The sequence below is a fragment of the Bufo gargarizans genome, chromosome 8 (genome assembly GCF_014858855.1).
Source record: "Bufo gargarizans isolate SCDJY-AF-19 chromosome 8, ASM1485885v1, whole genome shotgun sequence".
Classification (NCBI taxonomy): domain Eukaryota; kingdom Metazoa; phylum Chordata; class Amphibia; order Anura; family Bufonidae; genus Bufo; species Bufo gargarizans.
The window spans coordinates 183410488-183432052 of record NC_058087.1 but is presented as its reverse complement, the minus strand read 5'-3'; the positions used below and the strand labels follow the sequence as shown (position 1 = coordinate 183432052).

Genomic DNA, 21565 nt, shown 5'->3' with positions numbered 1-21565 from the left:
AGAACACTTTGTCACACACCTCATGCATGAAATGTCTGATCTGATTAGCAGCGATGTCACCTAAATGACAGCGCTCCCTCTTCCATCTTCTCCTGCTCGCTGTCTGTCACATCGCTGCCCATCTGGGTGATTTGTGGGGGCTCTCCGAGGGGAGGAGGGGCGCAGACTAGGGCTTCACTGAGCCAGAGAAAATCCTAAATCTTCAAATGATACTCCATAACCTTGTGCAGATTGTGCGGCACAGTCCCAATAAATACAGAAAGGTGGACGATAGATAAAAAGATAGATATGAGATAGATAGATAGATAGATAGATAGATATGGGATAGATAGATAGATAGATAGATAGATAGATAGATAGATAGATAATAGATATGAGATAGATAGATAGATATGAGATAGATAGATAGATAGATAGATAGATAGATAGATAATAGATATGAGATAGATAGATAGATATGAGATAGATATGAGATAGATAATAGATAATAGATAGATAGATATGAGATAGATAGATAGATAGATAGATAGATAGATAGATAGATAGATAGATAGATAGATAGTAGATAGATATGGGATAGATAGATAGATAGATAGATAGATAGATAGATAGATAGATAGATATGAGATAGATAGATAGATAGATAGATAGATAGATAGATATGAGATAGATAGATAGATAGATAGATAGATAGATAGATAGATAGATATGGGATAGATAGATAGATAATAGATATGAGATAGATAGATAGATATGAGATAGATATGGGATAGATAGATAGATAGATAGATAGATAGATAGATAGATAGATAGATAGATATGAGATAGATAGATAGATAGATAGATAGATAGATAGATAGATAGATATGGGATAGATAGATAGATAGATAGATAGATAGATAGATAGATATGAGATAGATAGATAGATAGATAGATAGATAGATATGAGATAGATAGATAGATAGATATGAGATAGATAGATAGATAGATATGAGATAGATAGATAGATAGATAGATAGATATGAGATAGATAGATAGATAGATAGATAGATATGATATAGATAGATAGATAGATAGATAGAGATAGATAGATAGATAGATAGATATAATAGATAGATGATAGTAGATGCTCTGAAAAATATGGGATTATACATAGATAATGATCATGATGATATGGGCTGATCAGATCGATCTAGATCCTAGCTCATAATAGTAGTAGCATAGATCGATAGCTCGTCGCATCGTTTGGCTGCTCGTCGATCGCTCGATCGTCTCGCTAGCTAGATGATAGTAGATCTGCGACTAGCTGATGATCTGCGATAGATAGTAGATAGATAGATTTAATTTGTTTAGAAAAAAGGTTCACATGTATTGTCTTTCATTTTCTCTGTAGTTTCTCAATCTCTGCTTGCTGTCAGTGAATATAAACATTCTAGTTTACATCCAGAGGCTGAACACCCTACAGATTCGTAGCGCGTTACATCAGTGAGAGATGAGATCAGCCTGTATTAAGCCCTGGGCATGTGTTGGTGGTGTCCAGTCACTTACAGCAAGAAGAGATCTTGAAAACTAGGTGACGGTAACACAGGGTGAATGCGGTTTTTGTACATCAGTCCTTTCAGACTTTTCCAGTAGGTGCAGCAGGCGGCGCCGGCCGATCCATCAGCGTCATGTGGAAGATAATGTGCATAATTACCTGCGGAACCCCAACCATGCTCCCGCTACCGTAATAGCGCACGGCACATTAACCCCTGCAGTCCTGCTTATTAATGACACCGAGAGACACTTCTGTGAGAAGACGAGGCTCCAAGAACCCGACAGGAGAAAGTCAGGTGTCGCCCCCCCCTGTCTGCAGTTTTTTCATAGAAGGTAATTTCATATTCATGGGCTATCCTCAGGGAAGGTCATCTGACAGGGTGGTGGTCTGATTCCCTGCACCCCCTGCGATCAGCTGTGGTGCTCCTCTGAGCGCTGCGACCTCTTCCTAGACCAATGGCTTCACGTTCTTCATCGCATGGCCTAAGCACAGTCAAATTAATGGGTCTGAGCTGCAATGCCAAGCACAGCCACTATCCAATGGACGGCGCTGTGCTTAGTGAGCTGCACGGAGGCCGCATCGCTCGCCGGAGTGCCACAGCTTCCTCTAACGGGTGTCAGGAGTCAGACCTCCAACGGTCAGATACTGGTTACCTATCGGTCATCAATATGAAACACCCAGACAACCCCTTTAGGGCAAAGTGAGTTGTTGTTACACTGTGGAAGCAATGTTAGTACTTTTCTGTAAGAATTTGTAATTTTTCAGTGTTTTTTAAAATACATATAATACACAAGCCAAAAATGAAAAGAGAACACCTGGAGAACCTCGTGATTGTGCTGAGGCCTACAGAGTATAAACTAGCGCTGCTCGGTCAATGATCACACAACCAAGGTGGTGCCCCTTTATTTTGGGTTCTGTATATGATGAGGCAGGGTCACACAGGATGCCATGGCATGGTGGTGGTCATATAGATGCTGGAGATCCTCCTGTGGTTATTCCAAGCTCTTCCATTCTTGGATCTGTAATTCAGGCCAAGGTGGATCCATCGCCCCATCCAGTCCCAGATAGTCTCATTGGGGGAGAGATCTGAAGAGCAAGCTGGCCAGGAGCGCTGCTGGAGACCTTGAAGGGCACATTGTGTGTGGGCGCCATTATCTTGTCAAAGGCAATAGGACTGGTTCCACGATGTCCTGGAGATACTGAAGGCTGGTCAATGTTCCCTCAAAAAAAAAACAGACTTGAACAGGCATGGTAGCTAATGGCACCCCACCCCATGACATATGTGTGTCTTCTCACTATGCATGATGGCCATAGGTGCTCTCCAGCCTCCTCAAAACTCTGATGCAACAACAGCCTTTGATATGTCCAGGACATAGTGGAACCAGTCCTACTGCCTTTTCTTGACTCATTTAGGAGATGTGATGTTCCAACAAGATCACACGTGATGTTCCAACAAGATCACACCGCCACACACTGACACATATGTGTGTCTTCTCACTATGCATGATGGCCATAGGTGCTCTCCAGCCTCCTCAAAACTCTGATGCAACACCAGCCTTTGATATGTCCAGGACATAGTGGAACCAGTCCTACTGCCTTTTCTTGACTCAGTTAGGGGATGTGATGTTCCAACAAGATATAACAGCGCCACACACTGCCCTCTCTACACAACGTGCTCTTCGTGGTCTTCAGCAGCTCTCCTGCCAGGCTCCATCACCAGATGTCTCTGTTTGGGACAGGATGGGGTGACAGCAGATGACAACCACCTTGTCTGAATTACGGGTCCTAGATGGAAGAGCTTGGAATGACCAGACAAGGATATCCAGCATCTGTATGACCGTCACCATGCCAGCATTAATGTGACCCTGCCTATAAAGGGGGCACCTCCTCGGTTGGGTGATCATTGACCAAGCACCACAGGTGGTTATACTTTGTCAGTCTCAGCTCCATCACATGAGGTTCTCCAGGTCATCTATGTTCTCCAGGTTGTCTATAGCCTACAGATTTTTTGCCTCTGTATCTGCAGGCGGTACGACCTATAGATTCTATATGTGCAGTGAGGACTGTGGGCTCTTCATTACCCATAATAAATGCGTCGCGCTCCCTCTAAATTTTTTCACACCTATAAATTTCAGCTCCACGAGAGCGGCCGTGCCGCCACATAACACAGAGCAGTCAATTTCCGTGCGGTTTCATCTCGGCTGTCAATCTCCCTCTCGCTCCCGGCAGTCGCATTATCTGCATTTTATACCCACAGCTAAAACATTCTTCCGTATTCACAGCCATATTTATGGAGAAAGAAGCTGAAACGCGCCATGGGGCTCCACGCGGCGACATGCTGCAGTCCTCGACCGGCTGGAAACATGACAGGAGCTTAGGACGCTTATCTCAGCTCAAAATCCTTAAAGTGAACGTCCACCGTGTAACACTGGATGCGGAGTAATGGCTTAATATATCTTTCTAGTGATTGGGCTCCAGTTTTCTGATACAGAGCTCCAAAGCCCCAGCATGAAAAATGCAATTCTAGCTTCCTGCACCCACCACTAGAGGGAGCTCACTGCATACTGTCTTATCATTTAGGTCTAGCAGTATGCATTAAGCTCCTGGGCTCCCTCTAGTGGTGGCTACGGGAATTGCATTATCTAACACTGTTTATGCAGGGGATTTGGAGCTCTGTTTCAGGAAAATTGGAAAACAATTGCTATAAAATATTTTATTCTAATAATCTGTTTCTTATTTATCCTGGATGGCTACACATGGAGGAAAACTACATACGGCAGCTGTTACGGTGTAGTCACCCAGCTTTTCCACGGCATATAATCTGCATTGCTATGCATCTCCATTATTGTTTTGGATGTGTGTCAGTCTTCGGTTTAATTCCGACATTCTATTCATTTACAAGGTAGCTCAGGATGAAAAGACTATTAAAGATGTAGTAGAGCTGAGTTTGTCACTTGAAACTACTCATTATGGTGCAGCAAAAGAGCAGGGTGAAGAAAAGTAACAATTCGATTACATATTCAGCTCTGCTACATCTGTAAATCCTGCCTGGGAAGGTTTGAACCTTGGGTGGGGATTCTGTATGGGCTCTACTGACAACTACAGCTGGTGTCCATTTTGCCAGATATGTAGGTAGTCGCACCCCGTAATTAGCCTTTCCTGTATAGCGAACATTTGAGCAAAGGGTTTGTCCAGTCTTAGGGCTCATGCACACGACCATATGTATTTTACGGTCCGCAAGACACGGATCCGCAAAAAAAAAAAACTGTGACATCCGTGAGACGGACACGAATAGGACATTTACGTTTTTTTCCGGGCCCATTGAAATGAATAGTTTCGCATAAGGGCCAAAAAAAACAAAAAACAGAATGGACATGGAGTAAAAAAATGTTTGTGTGCGGGAGCTCTTACATAAATTTGGATTTATATAGATCCCTGCTTGCTGGTAGTGAATGAAAACCATTCCTGACATCCTCCACAGCTGCAATTTGTTACATTGTATCAGCCTGGAATCAAAGACGGAAAACGCATTTGTCCCCCAGGACTGAATACAGGGATAGCACTGTAGCACACCCTCAGGAAAAAAGAAACAAGGATCTTTCTCTCCACCAAAAGCAAGCAGTGATATTAAAAATGGCGTGGAACTGAAATTTGCAGAACTTTTAGGATGATTGTATTTAGCTGAGATTGGGCAAACCCCTTTAAGAGTGTGATAACCCTTTAAGGCTCCCCCCCCCCGCAGGAGATCTGTATCCCCCGCTGTGATTGAGTTAGCGAACTGCAGAGAGAAACGCACGGAATTTACACGACGAGGTTCTGAGTAATTAAATGAAGGAAACCGCAAAACTGCGACGATTTATGTAAAACGCGTTAGGGATGAGTGAGATACGATTAGGACGTACCTGATGGAATCAGAGGTGACAGGGGGACAAAACCAGGACAGAAATGTAAAAAGTAACGTGAAGGCGTCTTCTCACCGATCCTGCACTGATACGGTCTGCCTCTGATGCCCCCTGGTGGCCATTCGGGCCCTGAGGCAATGCCCATGCATTACAGCAGGCATCCTCAAACTGCGGCCCTTCAGCTGTTGCAAAACTACAACTCCCAGCATGCCTGAACAGCCTACAGGTATCAGCCTACAGCAGGGCATTGTGGGAGTTGTAGTTTTACAACAGCTGGAGGGCCGCAGTTTGAGGATGCCTGCATTACAGTTACGTTATGGATGTATATCTGATACGTGGGCTATAAGAGGCTCAGAACCGTTGCCCCTGGGGGCCCGGACCACCCTCATTCGCCCTCCGCCCCCATAAATACAAAGTGGCTCACCTGAAAAATGGCTATCCAGGCGTAGCCAATATTATCAAAATTAATGGCCCCCTTGTGAGGATTCAGATCTCCGGGTTTGCATACGTTGTAGTACTGGTTTAGATCACAGTTGTTCCTGCTGCCGAATTCTGGGAAGTTGAAACTGGAGCAGTCGATTTTGGGGGGGATGTCCTGGCATTTCAACATCCCGTTGTCTCGGTGAGATGAGCAGATGTAGGGGTTATCCTCGGTATCATCCACCTGATAATACGGCCTCAGGGAGGTGAGATTGTAACTGCTGTGGAGACAGAAAACAGGATGAGACCCATCGGCAGATCCCCTCATTTTAAGCCCCGCCCTCATTCTGCTTGAGACCACCTCCAAACCTGAAGACCCCCACTTTATGCAGAAATATACATTATGGTGCTATGAGCAAGACATTCACACAGAAAATGGCACTGTTTGGAGATATTACTGATATACTGGATCACTTCAAAATATGCATATATGGTAAAAGTTGCAGGACGGTTGTGCGAATATAGTAGGATAAGGGGGCCATTTAAGTACTGACTAAAAAGACAAAATACTGACTCCACCCATCAGAAGTGATGTGACCACAATCACTGCTACTCAATGGGACCATGGCAAAATGTGACATCATGGCACAACATGGTAAAAGCTGCAGGAGGGTTGTAGTTGTCCTCGAACTCCAGGCTATAAAGGCAGATGGCGACTAAACTCTTCTGAAATGCTGTGACCACAATGTGTGTTACCCAATGAGACCATAGCAAAATATACACAATGTGACATCATGGCACAATAGATTTACGGTAAAAGTCGCAGGATGGTTAAACAAATAGGACATAGTTGCCATCTTATACCAGAATACAAACAGATGTTGAATCCACGTATCTGAAGTAATGTGACCATGATGTATGCCACTCAAAATACAAGACAATGTGACATAATGACACAACTGCTACATTGTATGGTAAAAGTTGCAGGATGGTTGTACCAATAGAATAAAGTTGCCATATCTCCAGACTATAAAGATAGACACTGAACCAATTCAGCTGACGTGATGTGACCATAATGTGCATTACTCAATGAGACCACGGCAAAATACCGACATGTGACATCATTGCACAACCGTTAGATTGAATGGTAAAAGTTGCAGGTCGGTTGTGCAAAAGGCTAAAGTTGCCAGTGAACTCCAGACTATAAAGACAGATACTGAACCAATTCATCTGAAGTGCTGTGAGTGTGACCTCAATGTAAGTTATTCAATGAGACCACGGCAAAATATGGACACTGTGACATCATTGCACAACTGTTCGATTGTATAGTAAAAGTTGCAGGACGGTTGTACAAATAGAATAAAGTTGCCATATAACTCCAGACTATAGACACAGATGCTGAATCCACTCATCTGAAGTGTAAATTATTCAATGAGACCACGGAAAACTACGGGCAACGTGACATCATTTCCCACAGGTAGATCGTGTAGTAAAAGTTGCAGGACGGCTGTGCAAATACGATAAAGTCGTTCTGCTTTAATTGCACGAAAAAACTAGTGACTGTAAAATCGCAACAATCGAATGTCCTACATCTGGAACGGCCCTGCAACATGAGCCCCAGCACACCGGGACGGTGGAATGTCGCAACAGTGACACGGGACAGAAAACGACCGCAAATATTTGCATCCCTCCCAAACTGTGCATAAAAATTCCACAACGAGCATGCAACCAATTAAGGGGATGTGTCATATCCATTCAGCGAGAACCAAACCCCACATGTGCGTCTCAGCTGGACACGAGGCGGCGGCGCCTTCTGATGCTGCACTGTGGGGGTCCAGGTAACGGAGCAAGAACTGACGTCTGGATCAGCGAGGATTGGTCATTTCCATCAGGGGGGGGGGGGGGGGCTACATGACTCCGGTAGGGTTTTAGCAGCTCTTAACATATTCAACCTGTAATAAAACTTTCTTCACTACTTTCACTACCTCTGCTTGCTGACAGTGAACAGAACTCATCTTGCACCAATGTGTACAGACCTTACACCTCACAGCTTAAGGACTGTTACAATTGTACGCAGTCTAGACAATCCTAAACAGCATGGAATCCATTTTGTAACTGCGCCGATACACTGTAACAGAAGAGAGAAGGGAGTTGATGAGGCATTTAACTCAGAGAGTTGCCTAGACCAGGGAAACCCCACCTGCGACCCTCCAGCTATTGTGGAACTATAACTCCCAGCATTCCCAGGCAGTGGTCTTGACCAGGGATGTCCCACCTGCGACCCTCCAGCTATTGTGGAACTATAACTCCCAGCATGCCCAGGCAGTGGTCTAGACCAGGGATTTCCCACCTGCAGCACTCCAGCTATCGTGGAACTATAACTCCCAGCATGCCCAGGCAATGGTCTAGACCAGGGATGTCCCACCTGCGACCCTCCAGCTATTGTGGAACTATAACTCCCAGCATTCCCAGGCAGTGGTCTTGACCAGGGATGTCCCACCTGCGACCCTCCAGCTATTGTGGAACTATAACTCCCAGCATACCCAGCCAATGGTCTAGATCAGGGATGCCCCACCGGCGGCCGTCCAGCAATTGTGGAACTATAACTCCCAGCATGCTTAGACAATGGTCTAGACCAGGGAAGCCCCACAGTCGGCCCTCCAGCTATTGTGGAACTATAACTCCCAGCATGCCCAGGCAATTATCTAGACCAGGGACGCCCTACTTGTGGCCCTCCATTTGTTGCAAAACTACAACTCCCAGCATACCTGGACAGCCTTCAGCAGGGCATGGTTGGAGTTGTAGTTTTACAACAGCTGGAGGGCCGCAGGTTGAGCATCCCAGGTCTAGACCATTGCCTGAGCATGCTGGGAGTTATAGTTCCACAATATCTGGAGGGCTGCAGGTTGGGTACCCCTGGTCTAGACCATTGCCTGAGCATGCTGGGAGTTATACTTCCACAATATCTGGAGGGCTGCAGGTTGGGTACCCCTGGTCTAGACCATTGCCTGAGCATGCTGGGAGTTATACTTCCACAATAGCTGGAGGGCTGCAGGTTGGGTACCCCTGGTCTAGACCATTGCCTGAGCATGCTGGGAGTTATAGTTCCTCAATAGCTGAAGGGCTGACTGTGGGGCATCCCTGGTCTAAACCATTGCCTGGGCATGCTGGGAGTTCTAGTTCCACAATAGCTGGAGGGTCGCAGTTGGCTTGGTCTAGGCTGCATGCAATCAAAGCAAACCCTCAGCTGCGAGAAGTGTTAGGTCCGCAAGCGTTTTCCAACCAAAATGTTCCCATTCGTTGACAGCAAGCAGAGATGCACCACTCATAAGTTAGTTTCTTAATATATTTAGAAATTCGGATAATTCTGGAAGACATTGGTGACATACTCCAGGCCTCTTGTCCTCATTGGCGTACAGTCGTGCTGAGAGCGCGCTCGCACTACTACACGTCTCCTCTGAGGTGAGGCAGATAAAGGCACAGCACCCATAAATAAGGCCGGCAGACACAGGAATCCACCCCGGGGGGCTTCTCCCTGCCAAATCGGCGTCAGTCCATCCCAATCCATCAGGGATGTCCCCATTAAATCTAGGATGCAGCGATTTTCGGCTCAATGGCAGCCAGAGGTGCGCTTCAGCCTCGGCGGGGTGCCCTAATAAGGAAGAAATCGCCACGCAGGACGCTCGTCCGTCTCTCCAACGAAAACCCTTTTTTTCCTCTTCTTTCAATATTTTTTTTTTTAAATCAGACATGATGGATCTGTGCCCAGAGCGTGAAGGACAGCAGATACTGCGGTGGACCACCCATGCTGTCCTGCAGCCTACATTCACCCTTTCCATGTCTTGCTGTAGAGAACATACCGCCATATAGGTGAGATACCCAACCGGCGGTGAAGCAATAGAGATGCTATCTTCCCGAAATAGCGCCACTCCTGCCCACAGGTTGTGTCTGGTATTGCGGCTCTGCTCCACTGCTCTGCTCTAAATTAGAAGGAGGCGGTTGGAATGCTGATCGGTGGGGGGAGGACCCTCGGCTATCAGGTATTAATGAGTTGCAAAATCCAGACAACCCCTTCATCGATATGAGATCAGTCAGTGTCTGACTCCAGGCATCCCCCCCATTCGGCTGTTGGAAAGGGCTCTTTAGTTTATACCAAGCACAGCGCCACCCATTTTATAGTGGCTGTGCTTGGTATTGCGGCTCAATTCAACTTGAATGGGCGTGACCTCGCTGATGTGTTGGGAGCTAGACCCCCACTGATTTGATATTGATGACCTACCACACAGTAAGGACAGGCCATCAGTATCCTGAAAACCCCTCCACCCCTAGGTCAACCAACGGCCTCCTTCACCCTTCGCTCCGTGTGGATCCCATAGCACGGTATCATAGTGTATAGAGATGAGATACGAAATGCGTGGGCGTGTGATGATGGCGTGGGTGGCAGTGACCTGCTTCCACGTGACGATAGCTGGTACTGGCAGAATCACAAGCAGCAAAGAGGGGACGCATATGACTGCGGTGCATAAGGCATCTCTGTACGGCACACACACCGCGTATTCTGTGTGTAACATATGTCTTATAATATCAATGTCATGTGGAATGGGGGAAAAAAACTGCAAATCCGGGACAAGAGTCTGACAGATGAATCCTCCACCCGTGAAAACCTCCATGTTCATCGCCGCGAATGGAAATAATTATTCATCGCTCTTAATTTAATACATAATCTGTTCTTAATAACATGAGGAACAATACTGCAGAAGGAGAGTATTACCATACCGCCCCTGAGCTGTCACATTGTAGCAACTTGAAAAAACTTACACAGGGGCAGTATTATAGTAGTTATATTCTTGTATATAGGAGGCAGTATTATAGTAGTTATATTCCTGTAGATAGGAGCAGTATTATAGTAGTTATATTCTTGTACATAGGAGGCAGTATTATAGTAGTTATATTCTTGTACATAGGAGCAGTATTATAGTAGTTATATTCTTGTACATAGGAGCAGTATTATAGTAGTTATATTCTTATACATAGGAGGCAGTATTATAGTAGTTATATTCTTGTATATAGGAGCAGTATTATAGTAGTTATATTCTTGTACATAGGAGCAGTATTATAGTAGTTATATTCGTAATGAGCAGTATTATAGTGTATATTCTTGTACATAGAGCAGTATTATAGTAGTTATATTCTTGTACATAGGAGCAGTATTATAGTAGTTATATTCTTGTACATAGGAGGCAGTATTATAGTAGTTATATTCTTGTACATAGGAGCAGTATTATAGTAGTTATATTCTTGTACATAGGAGCAGTATTATAGTAGTTATATTCTTGTACATAGGAGCAGTATTATAGTAGTTATATTCTTGTACATAGGAGCAGTATTATAGTAGTTATATTCTTGTACATAGGAGCAGTATTATAGTAGTTATATTCTTGTACATAGGAGCAGTATTATAGTAGTTATATTCTTGTACATAGGAGCAGTATTATAGTAGTTATATTCTTGTACATAGGAGCAGTATTATAGTAGTTATATTCTTGTACATAGGAGGCAGTATTATAGTAGTTATATTCTTGTACATAGGAGCAGTATTATAGTAGTTATATTCTTGTACATAGGAGCAGTATTATAGTAGTTATATTCTTGTACATAGGAGCAGTATTATAGTAGTTATATTCTTGTACATAGGAGCAGTATTATAGTAGTTATATTCTTGTACATAGGAGCAGTATTATAGTAGTTATATTCTTGTACATAGGAGCAGTATTATAGTAGTTATATTCCTGTACATAGGAGGCAGTATTATAGTAGTTATATTCTTGTACATAGGAGGCAGTATTATAGTAGTTATATTCTTGTACATAGGAGCAGTATTATAGTAGTTATATTCTTGTACATAGGAGCAGTATTATAGTAGTTATATTCTTGTACATAGGAGCAGTATTATAGTAGTTATATTCTTGTACATAGGAGGCAGTATTATAGTAGTTATATTCTTGTACATAGGAGCAGTATTATAGTAGTTATATTCTTGTACATAGGAGGCAGTATTATAGTAGTTATATTCTTGTACATAGGAGCAGTATTATAGTAGTTATATTCTTGTACATAGGAGGCAGTATTATAGTAGTTATATTCTTGTACATAGGAGGCAGTATTATAGTAGTTATATTCTTGTACATAGGAGCAGTATTATAGTAGTTATATTCTTGTACATAGGAGCAGTATTATAGTAGTTATATTCTTGTACATAGGAGGCAGTATTATAGTAGTTATATTCTTGTACATAGGAGCAGTATTATAGTAGTTATATTCTTGTACATAGGAGCAGTATTATAGTAGTTATATTCTTGTACATAGGAGCAGTATTATAGTAGTTATATTCTTGTACATAGGAGCAGTATTATAGTAGTTATATTCTTGTACATAGGAGCAGTATTATAGTAGTTATATTCTTGTACATAGGAGCAGTATTATAGTAGTTATATTCTTGTACATAGGAGCAGTATTATAGTAGTTATATTCTTGTACATAGGAGGCAGTATTATAGTAGTTATATTCTTGTACATAGGAGCAGTATTATAGTAGTATATTCTTGTACATAGGAGGCAGTATTATAGTAGTTATATTCTTGTACATAGGAGGCAGTATTATAGTAGTTATATTCTTGTACATAGGAGCAGTATTATAGTAGTTATATTCTTGTACATAGGAGCAGTATTATAGTAGTTATATTCTTGTACATAGGAGCAGTATTATAGTAGTATATTCTTGTACATAGGAGCAGTATTATAGTAGTTATATTCTTGTACATAGGAGCAGTATTATAGTAGTTATATTCTTGTACATAGGAGCAGTATTATAGGTAGTTATATTCTTGTACATAGGAGGCAGTATTATAGTAGTTATATTCTTGTACATAGGAGCAGTATTATAGTAGTTATATTCTTGTACATAGGAGCAGTATTATAGTAGTTATATTCTTGTACATAGGAGGCAGTATTATAGTAGTTATATTCTTGTACATAGGAGCAGTATTATAGTAGTTATATTCTTGTACATAGGAGCAGTATTATAGTAGTTATATTCTTGTACATAGGAGCAGTATTATAGTAGTTATATTCTTGTACATAGGAGCAGTATTATAGTAGTTATATTCTTGTACATAGGAGCAGTATTATAGTAGTTATATTCTTGTACATAGGAGCAGTATTATAGTAGTTATATTCTTGTACATAGGAGCAGTATTATAGTAGTTATATTCTTGTACATAGGAGCAGTATTATAGTAGTTATATTCTTGTACATAGGAGCAGTATTATAGTAGTTATATTCTTGTACATAGGAGGCAGTATTATAGTAGTTATATTCTTGTACATAGGAGCAGTATTATAGTAGTTATATTCTTGTACATAGGAGCAGTATTATAGTAGTTATATTCTTGTACATAGGAGCAGTATTATAGTAGTTATATTCTTGTACATAGGAGCAGTATTATAGTAGTTATATTCTTGTACATAGGAGGCAGTATTATAGTAGTTATATTCTTGTACATAGGAGGCAGTATTATAGTAGTTATATTCTTGTACATAGGAGCAGTATTATAGTAGTTATATCTTGTACATAGGGGCAGTATTATAGTAGTTATATTCCTGTACATAGGAGCAGTATTATAGTAGTTATATTCTTAACCATATTTCTTTTTATTGAAAGAAAATCAAGGCCGAGGCCCACACATGACCATACAATGGCCAAAAATACAAACTAGTCATCTAGCATACAAGTCAAGTGAGGGCATCACAGGTTATCATTGTCAATGAGCAAATCATACAAACATGACATGTAAGAAGAGATGGGGAGGGAAAAGGAGGAAAAGTCAGGAAGGGGGGGGGGGGGGAAGGGGAAACAGGAAGTGATACATATCTGCTCTATCAAGCAAAGTGTCTATATACTTTCCATGGGGACCACAGTGCTAAGAAGCGAGAGCGTGAGTTACTCTCCCAGTGCGCCAACTCCTCAAAACGGTAAATCTGGTCAACCTTATCCGTCCACATTTGGAGAGATGGTGGGGAATCCTTTTTCCACAAAAAGGGGATAAGCAGCTTCGCTGCGGTAAGTAGCATTGTCGGGAGGTTACTCTTAGCAGGAGTAAGGGTATCATTAGGACACCACACCAACACAAGTTTAGCATCTAATACAATCTTGGTCTTACAGATAGTGTTAATCAAAGACTCCACCTGCTTCCAAAACGGCTGAATCTTGTGACACAGCCACCAAATGTGAGACAGGGATCCAGTTTCTATGCCACATCTCCAACATGTTTCAGGAATTCCCGGGTTCAATTTATGCAGGAATTCGGGCGTCTTGTACCACCTGCTGAGTAACTTAAAAGAGTTCTCCTGGACTCTAACACAGCGGTTAAACCCATGCGAATGGGCTAGAACAAAGGCTTTCTCTGGTTCAGTAAAGGTCAGAGATAGCTCCTTTTCCCAAGAGGCCATATAACTGAGCTCTGGAGGCAAGCTGGAGAGCATTTCTTTATACATCAGAGAAAGTTGCCTAATGGGGGGCTTAATCGCCAGGACCTTCTTCTCCAGCCAGGAAGAGGAACCAGTCCTCGCAAAGGATCCAGAACACTTAACTGAATCCCTCTTAAAATCTGCCAGGTGAAAAAAGGGAGCAGCTTTAACTTCGGGGCGGTTCAGTATCAAATTCCAATCCAAACTACCATCTGAGAGAAGGACATCTCGCAAAGTGAGATCAGCGAGCTTGGACCAAATCCCAGAGGGGTTTGACACGGAGGGGTGGATATGAGATTGCAAAAATTTGAGTGGCATACAGGAGTTTGGGAAATTGAACAGGTGGGATTGGACCATCTTGGACCACTCTACCAACATCCCCTTCAAAAACGGAGAAGAGGCGCAATGGTTGGCTGAGAAGGGCCGAACTCCCCACAGGGTAAGCCATTCCTGATTGGAGATCAATGCAGATTCAAGGCGTGAGCATAGTGAGCTAGATGGCCGGGACAAGGCTGTTACACATCTGCATAAGTGAACAGCAGTATAATACAATTTTACATCCGGCATCCCAAAACCTCCAAACCTTCTATCCCTTGTTAGAACATGGTAGGCAATGCGCGGGGATTTGCTATTCCATAGAAAGCGCGTGAACACTCGGCGGACCTTCTGTGAAATACGAATTCGGCAACCAAATAGGGAGGGATTGCAGCATATATAGAAATTTGGGGAGAATGAATGTCTTAAGGTAATTTTTCCTTCCAACCCAAGATATAAATGGAAGCTTCAGGTTTTGTAAATGATTACGCACATCTTGCAAAAGAGGAGCAAAGTTGAGAGAGGCTAAATCCTGAACATTAGCCGAGACTCGCGTCCCCAAGAACGTAATGTCTCTGGAGGCCCAGGCAAACGGGGTACGTTGTTTAAGGTCATTAATCACATTTTTGGGGCAGGAAATATTGAGAGCCATGGATTTCCCATAGTTTATTTTAAAATTGGACACGAATCCAAAGTCCTCAAATATATCTAACAATTTGGGCAAGGACTCTGAAGGGTTAGAGGTCAGAACTAAAAGGTCATCCGCAAATGCTGCAGTAACATGGTAGCCAGAGCCAACCCTTAGGCCTATAATATCTGGATCATCTCTAATTTTACACAGTAGGGTCTCCATCACTAAAACAAATAGCGCGGGTGAGAGGGGACATCCCTGCCTCGTCCCATTAGTGATGCGAAATGGTGGGGACAGTGCTCCATTGACCTTGACCATGGCAGAGGGGGCCGAATATAGGGTATGTATAGCAGTAACAAACTGGTCCGGGAAGCCAAACCTCGCCAGGGTCCGCGACATAAAGTGCCAGCTGACCCTGTCGAAGGCCTTCTCCGCATCTGTACTTACCAGAACCAGTGGCTTTGAAGCTCTCTTTGCCCAATTCACCAGATGGAGAAGCCGCACCGTGTTCTCCGACCCCTGTCTGCCATGGACAAAGCCTACCTGCTCCTCATGAATCACGTCAGGAAGAACATCCTGAAGCCTAGAGGCCAGAATCTTCGCCCACCACTTCACATCATTGTTAAGCAGGGATATCGGCCTATAATTACTGCAGCAAGTCGGATCCTTATTTTCCTTATGGAGGACAGTAATGTGTGCCAACAAGGAGTGGGGAGCAAGCGAACCACCAGTCAGGAGGTAGTTACACAGGTTCTGAAAACGAGGGATTAAAACATCTTGGAATGATTTATAATACACGATGGAAAAACCATCAGGCCCTGGACTCTTGCCTGACGGGATTGACATAAGAACTTTGCGGATTTCTGACTCTGAAATAGGCCTGGTTAGTTGAGAGGCCTTAGATGAGGAGATAGAAGGGAGGTTAAGGGTCTGCAGGAATTTATCAGTGGCTTCCGCTAGGACACCAGGCGTAGCTCCTGTCGGCGGGGGTAGATTATACAGGGCTTCATAGAAGGAACAAAATGCCTTGGCTATGTCTGGGGTGGACTTATGTAACAACCCCTTGGGATCCTTGATAGAGGAAACAAAGGAGTCAGAGAACTGTTTCTTGGCAATAGCCGACATCAGTTTGTTTCCCCTATTCCCATGAGCATAGGCCCTGAACCTGGATCTCAACACTAATTTTGCAGAGGTGACGTTTAATAAGTTTTTAAGACGCGTTCTGGCTTCGGTCAATTCCGTCAGGGTATGAATAGCCTGTGATTCCTTGTGGGAGGATTCCAATCGAGCAATAGTAGCTAACAAAGCGTCTAAGGCCTTTGTTATAGTAATTATATTCTTGTACATAGGAGCAGTATTATAGTAGTTATATTCTTGTACATAGGAGCAGTATTATAGTAGTTATATTCCTCTACATAGGAGCAGTAGTATAGTAGTTATATTCTTGTACATAGGAGCAGTATTATAGCAGTTATATTCTTGTACATAGGGGCAGTATTATAGTAGTTATATTCCTCTACATAGGAGCAGTAGTATAGTAGTTATATTCTTGTACATAGGAGCAGTATTATAGTAGTTATATTCTTGTACATAGGAGCAGTATTATAGTAGTTATATTCTTGTACATAGGAGCAGTATTATAGCAGTTATAGTCTTGTACATAGGAGCAGTATTATAGTAGTTATAGTCTTGTACATAGGAGCAGTATTATAGTAGTTATATTCTTGTACATAGGAGCAGTATTATAGCAGTTATAGTCTTGTACATAGGAGCAGTATTATAGTAGTTATATTCTTGTACATAGGAGCAGTATTATAGTAGTTATATTCTTGTACATAGGAGCAGTATTATAGTAGTTATATTCTTGTACATAGGAGCAGTATTATAGTAGTTATATTCTTGTACATAAGAGGCAGTATTATAGTAGTTATATTCCTGTACATAGGAGGCAGTATTATAGTAGTTATATTCCTGTACATAGGAGGCAGTATTATAGTAGTTATATTCTATTACATAGGAGGCAGTATTATAGTAGTTATATTATAGTACATAGGAGGCAGTATTATAGTAGTTATATTCTTGTACATAGGAGGCAGTATTATAGTAGTTATATTCTTGTACATAGGAGGTAGTATTATAGTAGTTATATACTTGTACATAGGGGCAGCATTATAGTAGTTATATTCCTGTACATAGGAGCAGTATTATAGTAATTATATTCTTGTACATAGGAGCAGTATTATAGTAGTTATATTCTTGTAGATAGGAGCAGTATTATAGTAGTTATATTCTTGTATATTGGAGCAGTATTATAGTAGTTATATTCTTGTACATAGGAGGCAGTATTATAGTAGTTATATTCTTGTACATAGGAGCAGTATTATAGTAGTTATATTCTTGTACATAGGAGCAGTATTATAGTAGTTATATTCTTGTAGATAGGAGCAGTATTATAGTAGTTATATTCTTGTACATAGGAGCAGTATTATAGTAGTTATATTCTTGTACATAGGAGCAGTATTATAGTAGTTATATTCTTGTACATAGGAGCAGTATTATAGTAGTTATATTCTTGTACATAGGAGGCAGTATTATAGTAGTTATATTCTTGTACATAGGAGGCAGTATTATAGTAGTTATATTCTTGTACATAGGAGGTAGTATTATAGTAGTTATATACTTGTACATAGGGGCAGTATTATAGTAGTTATATTCCTGTACATAGGAGCAGTATTATAGTAATTATATTCTTGTACATAGGAGCAGTATTATAGTAGTTATATTCTTGTACATAGGAGCAGTATTATAGTAGTTATATTCTTGTACATAGGAGCAGTATTATAGCAGTTATAGTCTTGTACATAGGAGCAGTATTATAGTAGTTATATTCTTGTACATAGGAGCAGTATTATAGTAGTTATATTCTTGTACATAGGAGCAGTATTATAGTAGTTATATTCTTGTACATAGGAGCAGTATTATAGTAGTTATATTCTTGTACATAGGAGGCAGTATTATAGTAGTTATATTCCTTGTACATAGGAGGCAGTATTATAGTAGTTATATTCTGTACATAGGAGGCAGTATTATAGTAGTTATATTCTTGTACATAGGAGGCAGTATTATAGTAGTTATATTCTGTACATAGGAGCAGTATTATAGTAGTTATATTCTTGTACATAGGAGCAGTATTATAGTAGTTATATTCTTGTACATAGGAGCAGTATTATAGTAGTTATATTCTTGTACATAGGAGCAGTATATAGTAGTTATATTCTTGTACATAGGAGCAGTATTATAGTAGTTATATTCTGTACATAGGAGGCAGTATTATAGTAGTTATATTCTTGTACATAGGAGCAGTATTATAGTAGTTATATTCTTGTACATAGGAGCAGTATTATAGTAGTTATATTCTTGGTACATAGGAGCAGTATTATAGTAGTTATAGTCTTGTACATAGGAGCAGTATTATAGTAGTTATATTCTTGTACATAGGAGCAGTATTTTAGTAGTTATATTCTTGTACATAGGAGCAGTATTATAGTAGTTATATTCATGTACATAGGAGCAGTATTATAGTAGTTATATTCTTGTACATAGGAGGCAGTATTATAGTAGTTATATTCCTGTACATAGGAGGCAGTATTATAGTAGTTATATTCCTGTACATAGGAGGCAGTATTATAGTAGTTATATTCTATTACATAGGAGGCAGTATTATAGTAGTTATATTCTTGTACATAGGAGCAGTATTATAGTAGTTATATTCTTGTACATAGGAGGCAGTATTATAGTAGTTATATTCTTGTACATAGGAGGCAGTATTATAGTAGTTATATTCTTGTACATAGGAGGCAGTATTATAGTAGTTATATTCTTGTACATAGGAGGCAGTATTATAGTAGTTATATTCTTGTACATAGGAGGCAGTATTATAGTAGTTATATTCTTGTACACAGGAGCAGTATTATAGTAGTTATATTCTTGTACATAGGAGGCAGTATTATAGTAGTCATATTCCTGTACATAGGAGCAGTATTATAGAAGTTATATTCTTGTAGATAGGAGCAGTATTATAGTAGTTATTTATCTATAGGGCGCACTATGATGATAGTTAGTATTAGTGTAGTGACTTGGACCATCTTGGGCATAGATCCATTATTTCGGACTAGAAGAAGTTCTTGTTGTTTGCTACAGTATTTTAAACTGTTGAAATCTTGTCCTTTGTCACTCAGATCACGAGCTTGCGGTGAGGAGTTGAGGTCCAGGACTGGTGGGAGGCAGCATTCCTGTTTCATGTGCAGTATATTGGTTTTATGAAGAATATAATAAACATTTGGTTCTAATGAAAACATGAACCTGTGTTCAGAAGAGAATAACAGGGCCAAGGGACGGCGTCGTTTATCTCTCCCCATTCTGAATCCTGTCCAGACCTCTCTATTGTAATGGGGTTTCCCTCTGGAACTTTTTACTGTATAATAGGGGGGATTTACTGACAGGTGTTTCCTACAACAGACTGGAGTTTGTGCGCCATAAAATCAAACCTACGGCAGCTATGAACCAGATTCTGGAGTGAATTGTAATAAATCTGTCATGTCCCGACCAATAAGTCTGCTGTTTTTTCAAAAGTGGCAAGAGCTGTTCAAAATGGCAAAGATTCACACTTTTGTATGCAAAATGCCACTTGCTGATAAAATGGGCGACTTTTGTACCTTAGAAAACTGGCGAGGTGGCAATGATAAATTCCCCTCTATGGCTTCCAATTCATCTCATATTCAAGATCTCTGTTTATAGTTAGTGAATAGGAACATTATGGTTCACAAGAGGCTGAAAACCTGTCCAGGCCTATTATTTGTCACAGCTGAAGGTTTGTTACCATTGTATCCAGTCTACAAAATCCTCTGTGAGCTATGCATCTCCTGCCGTGATGTTTTCTACATTATATCAGTCTAATCTCAACTGACACGACAAAATCTAAGGGGAAATAATCAGCGGTTGTGAGAATCCCACTGAAAACAATGGAGCTTGGATTGCATATGGATTCTGCGTGGATTTCTGTGCTGATTTTGTATGGAAAAATCCATTGTGTGAAGAAGCTCAAAGAGAACTCACAGTTATGAGGTTTTCAGATTCTGGTTATAAACAAGAATGTTCCATTCATGGAAAGCAAGAGGAGGTCTTGAAAATTGTCGGAAATTGATACACAGTAAGCACATTTTATTTAAATTTTTCATTTTATTATAAAAATACACGAATGGAGAGTATTAGAGAATTATAATAATAATAATATCTATAAAAATATTTAATATAATAATAATAATAATTATTATTATTATTAATATTAACACTGAATATAATCTGTGAAGGATATTGTAAATTTTAGGGCTCTTTCACACCTGCGTTCTTTTCTTCCGGCATAGAGTTCCGTCGTCGGGGCTCTATGCCGGAAGAATCCTGATCAGTTTTATCCTAATGCATTCTGAATGGAGTGAAATCCGCTCAGGATGCATCAGGATGTCTTCAGTTCCGGATCGGAACGTTTTTTGGCCGGAGAAAATACCGCAGCATGCTGCGCTTTTTGCTCCGGCCAAAAATCCTGAAGACTTGCCGCAAGGCCGGATCCGGAATTAATGCCCATTGAAAGGCATTAAAGCGGATCCGGCCTAAAGCTAAACGTCGTTTCGGCGCATTACCGGATCCAACGTTTAGCTTTTTCTGAATGGTTACCATCATGGCTGCTGGGACGCTAAAGTCCTGGCAGCCATGGTAAAGTGTAGTGGGGAGCGGGGGAGCAGTATACTTACCGTCCGTGCGGCTCCCGGGGCGCTCCAGAGTGACGTCAGGGCGCCCCACGCGCATGGATCACGTGATCGCATGGATCATTCTGGAGCGCCCCGGGAGCCGCACGGACTGTAAGTATGCCGCTCCCCACTACTACTATGGCAACCAGGACTTTAATAGCGTCCTGGCTGCCATAGTAACACTGAAAGCATTTTGAAGACGGATCCGTCTTCAAATGCTTTCAGTACACTTGCGTTTTTCCGGATCCGGCGTGTAATTCCGGCAAATGGAGTACACAACGGATCCGGACAACGCAAGTGTGAAAGAGGCCTAATCCATTAAAACTCAAGAAGTTCCACTGTTACAGGTCCCAAAATCTAACGTACCTAGGGTACCGCCATGGGGTCTGTGTACATGCCTCAACATGAAGTCTTATTGTAGAATGATAATAT

General features: G+C 41.3%; 1 protein-coding gene across 1 annotated transcript in view; it reads right to left on the bottom strand.

The window, feature by feature from the left end:
* Positions 1–21565, bottom strand: part of CACNA1H (calcium voltage-gated channel subunit alpha1 H) — a 178958-nt gene that overhangs the window by 124828 nt on the left and 32565 nt on the right. The window contains 1 exon segment of the mRNA XM_044303896.1: positions 5864–6140. Within this exon segment, the coding sequence (XP_044159831.1) occupies positions 5864–6140 (277 nt within the window).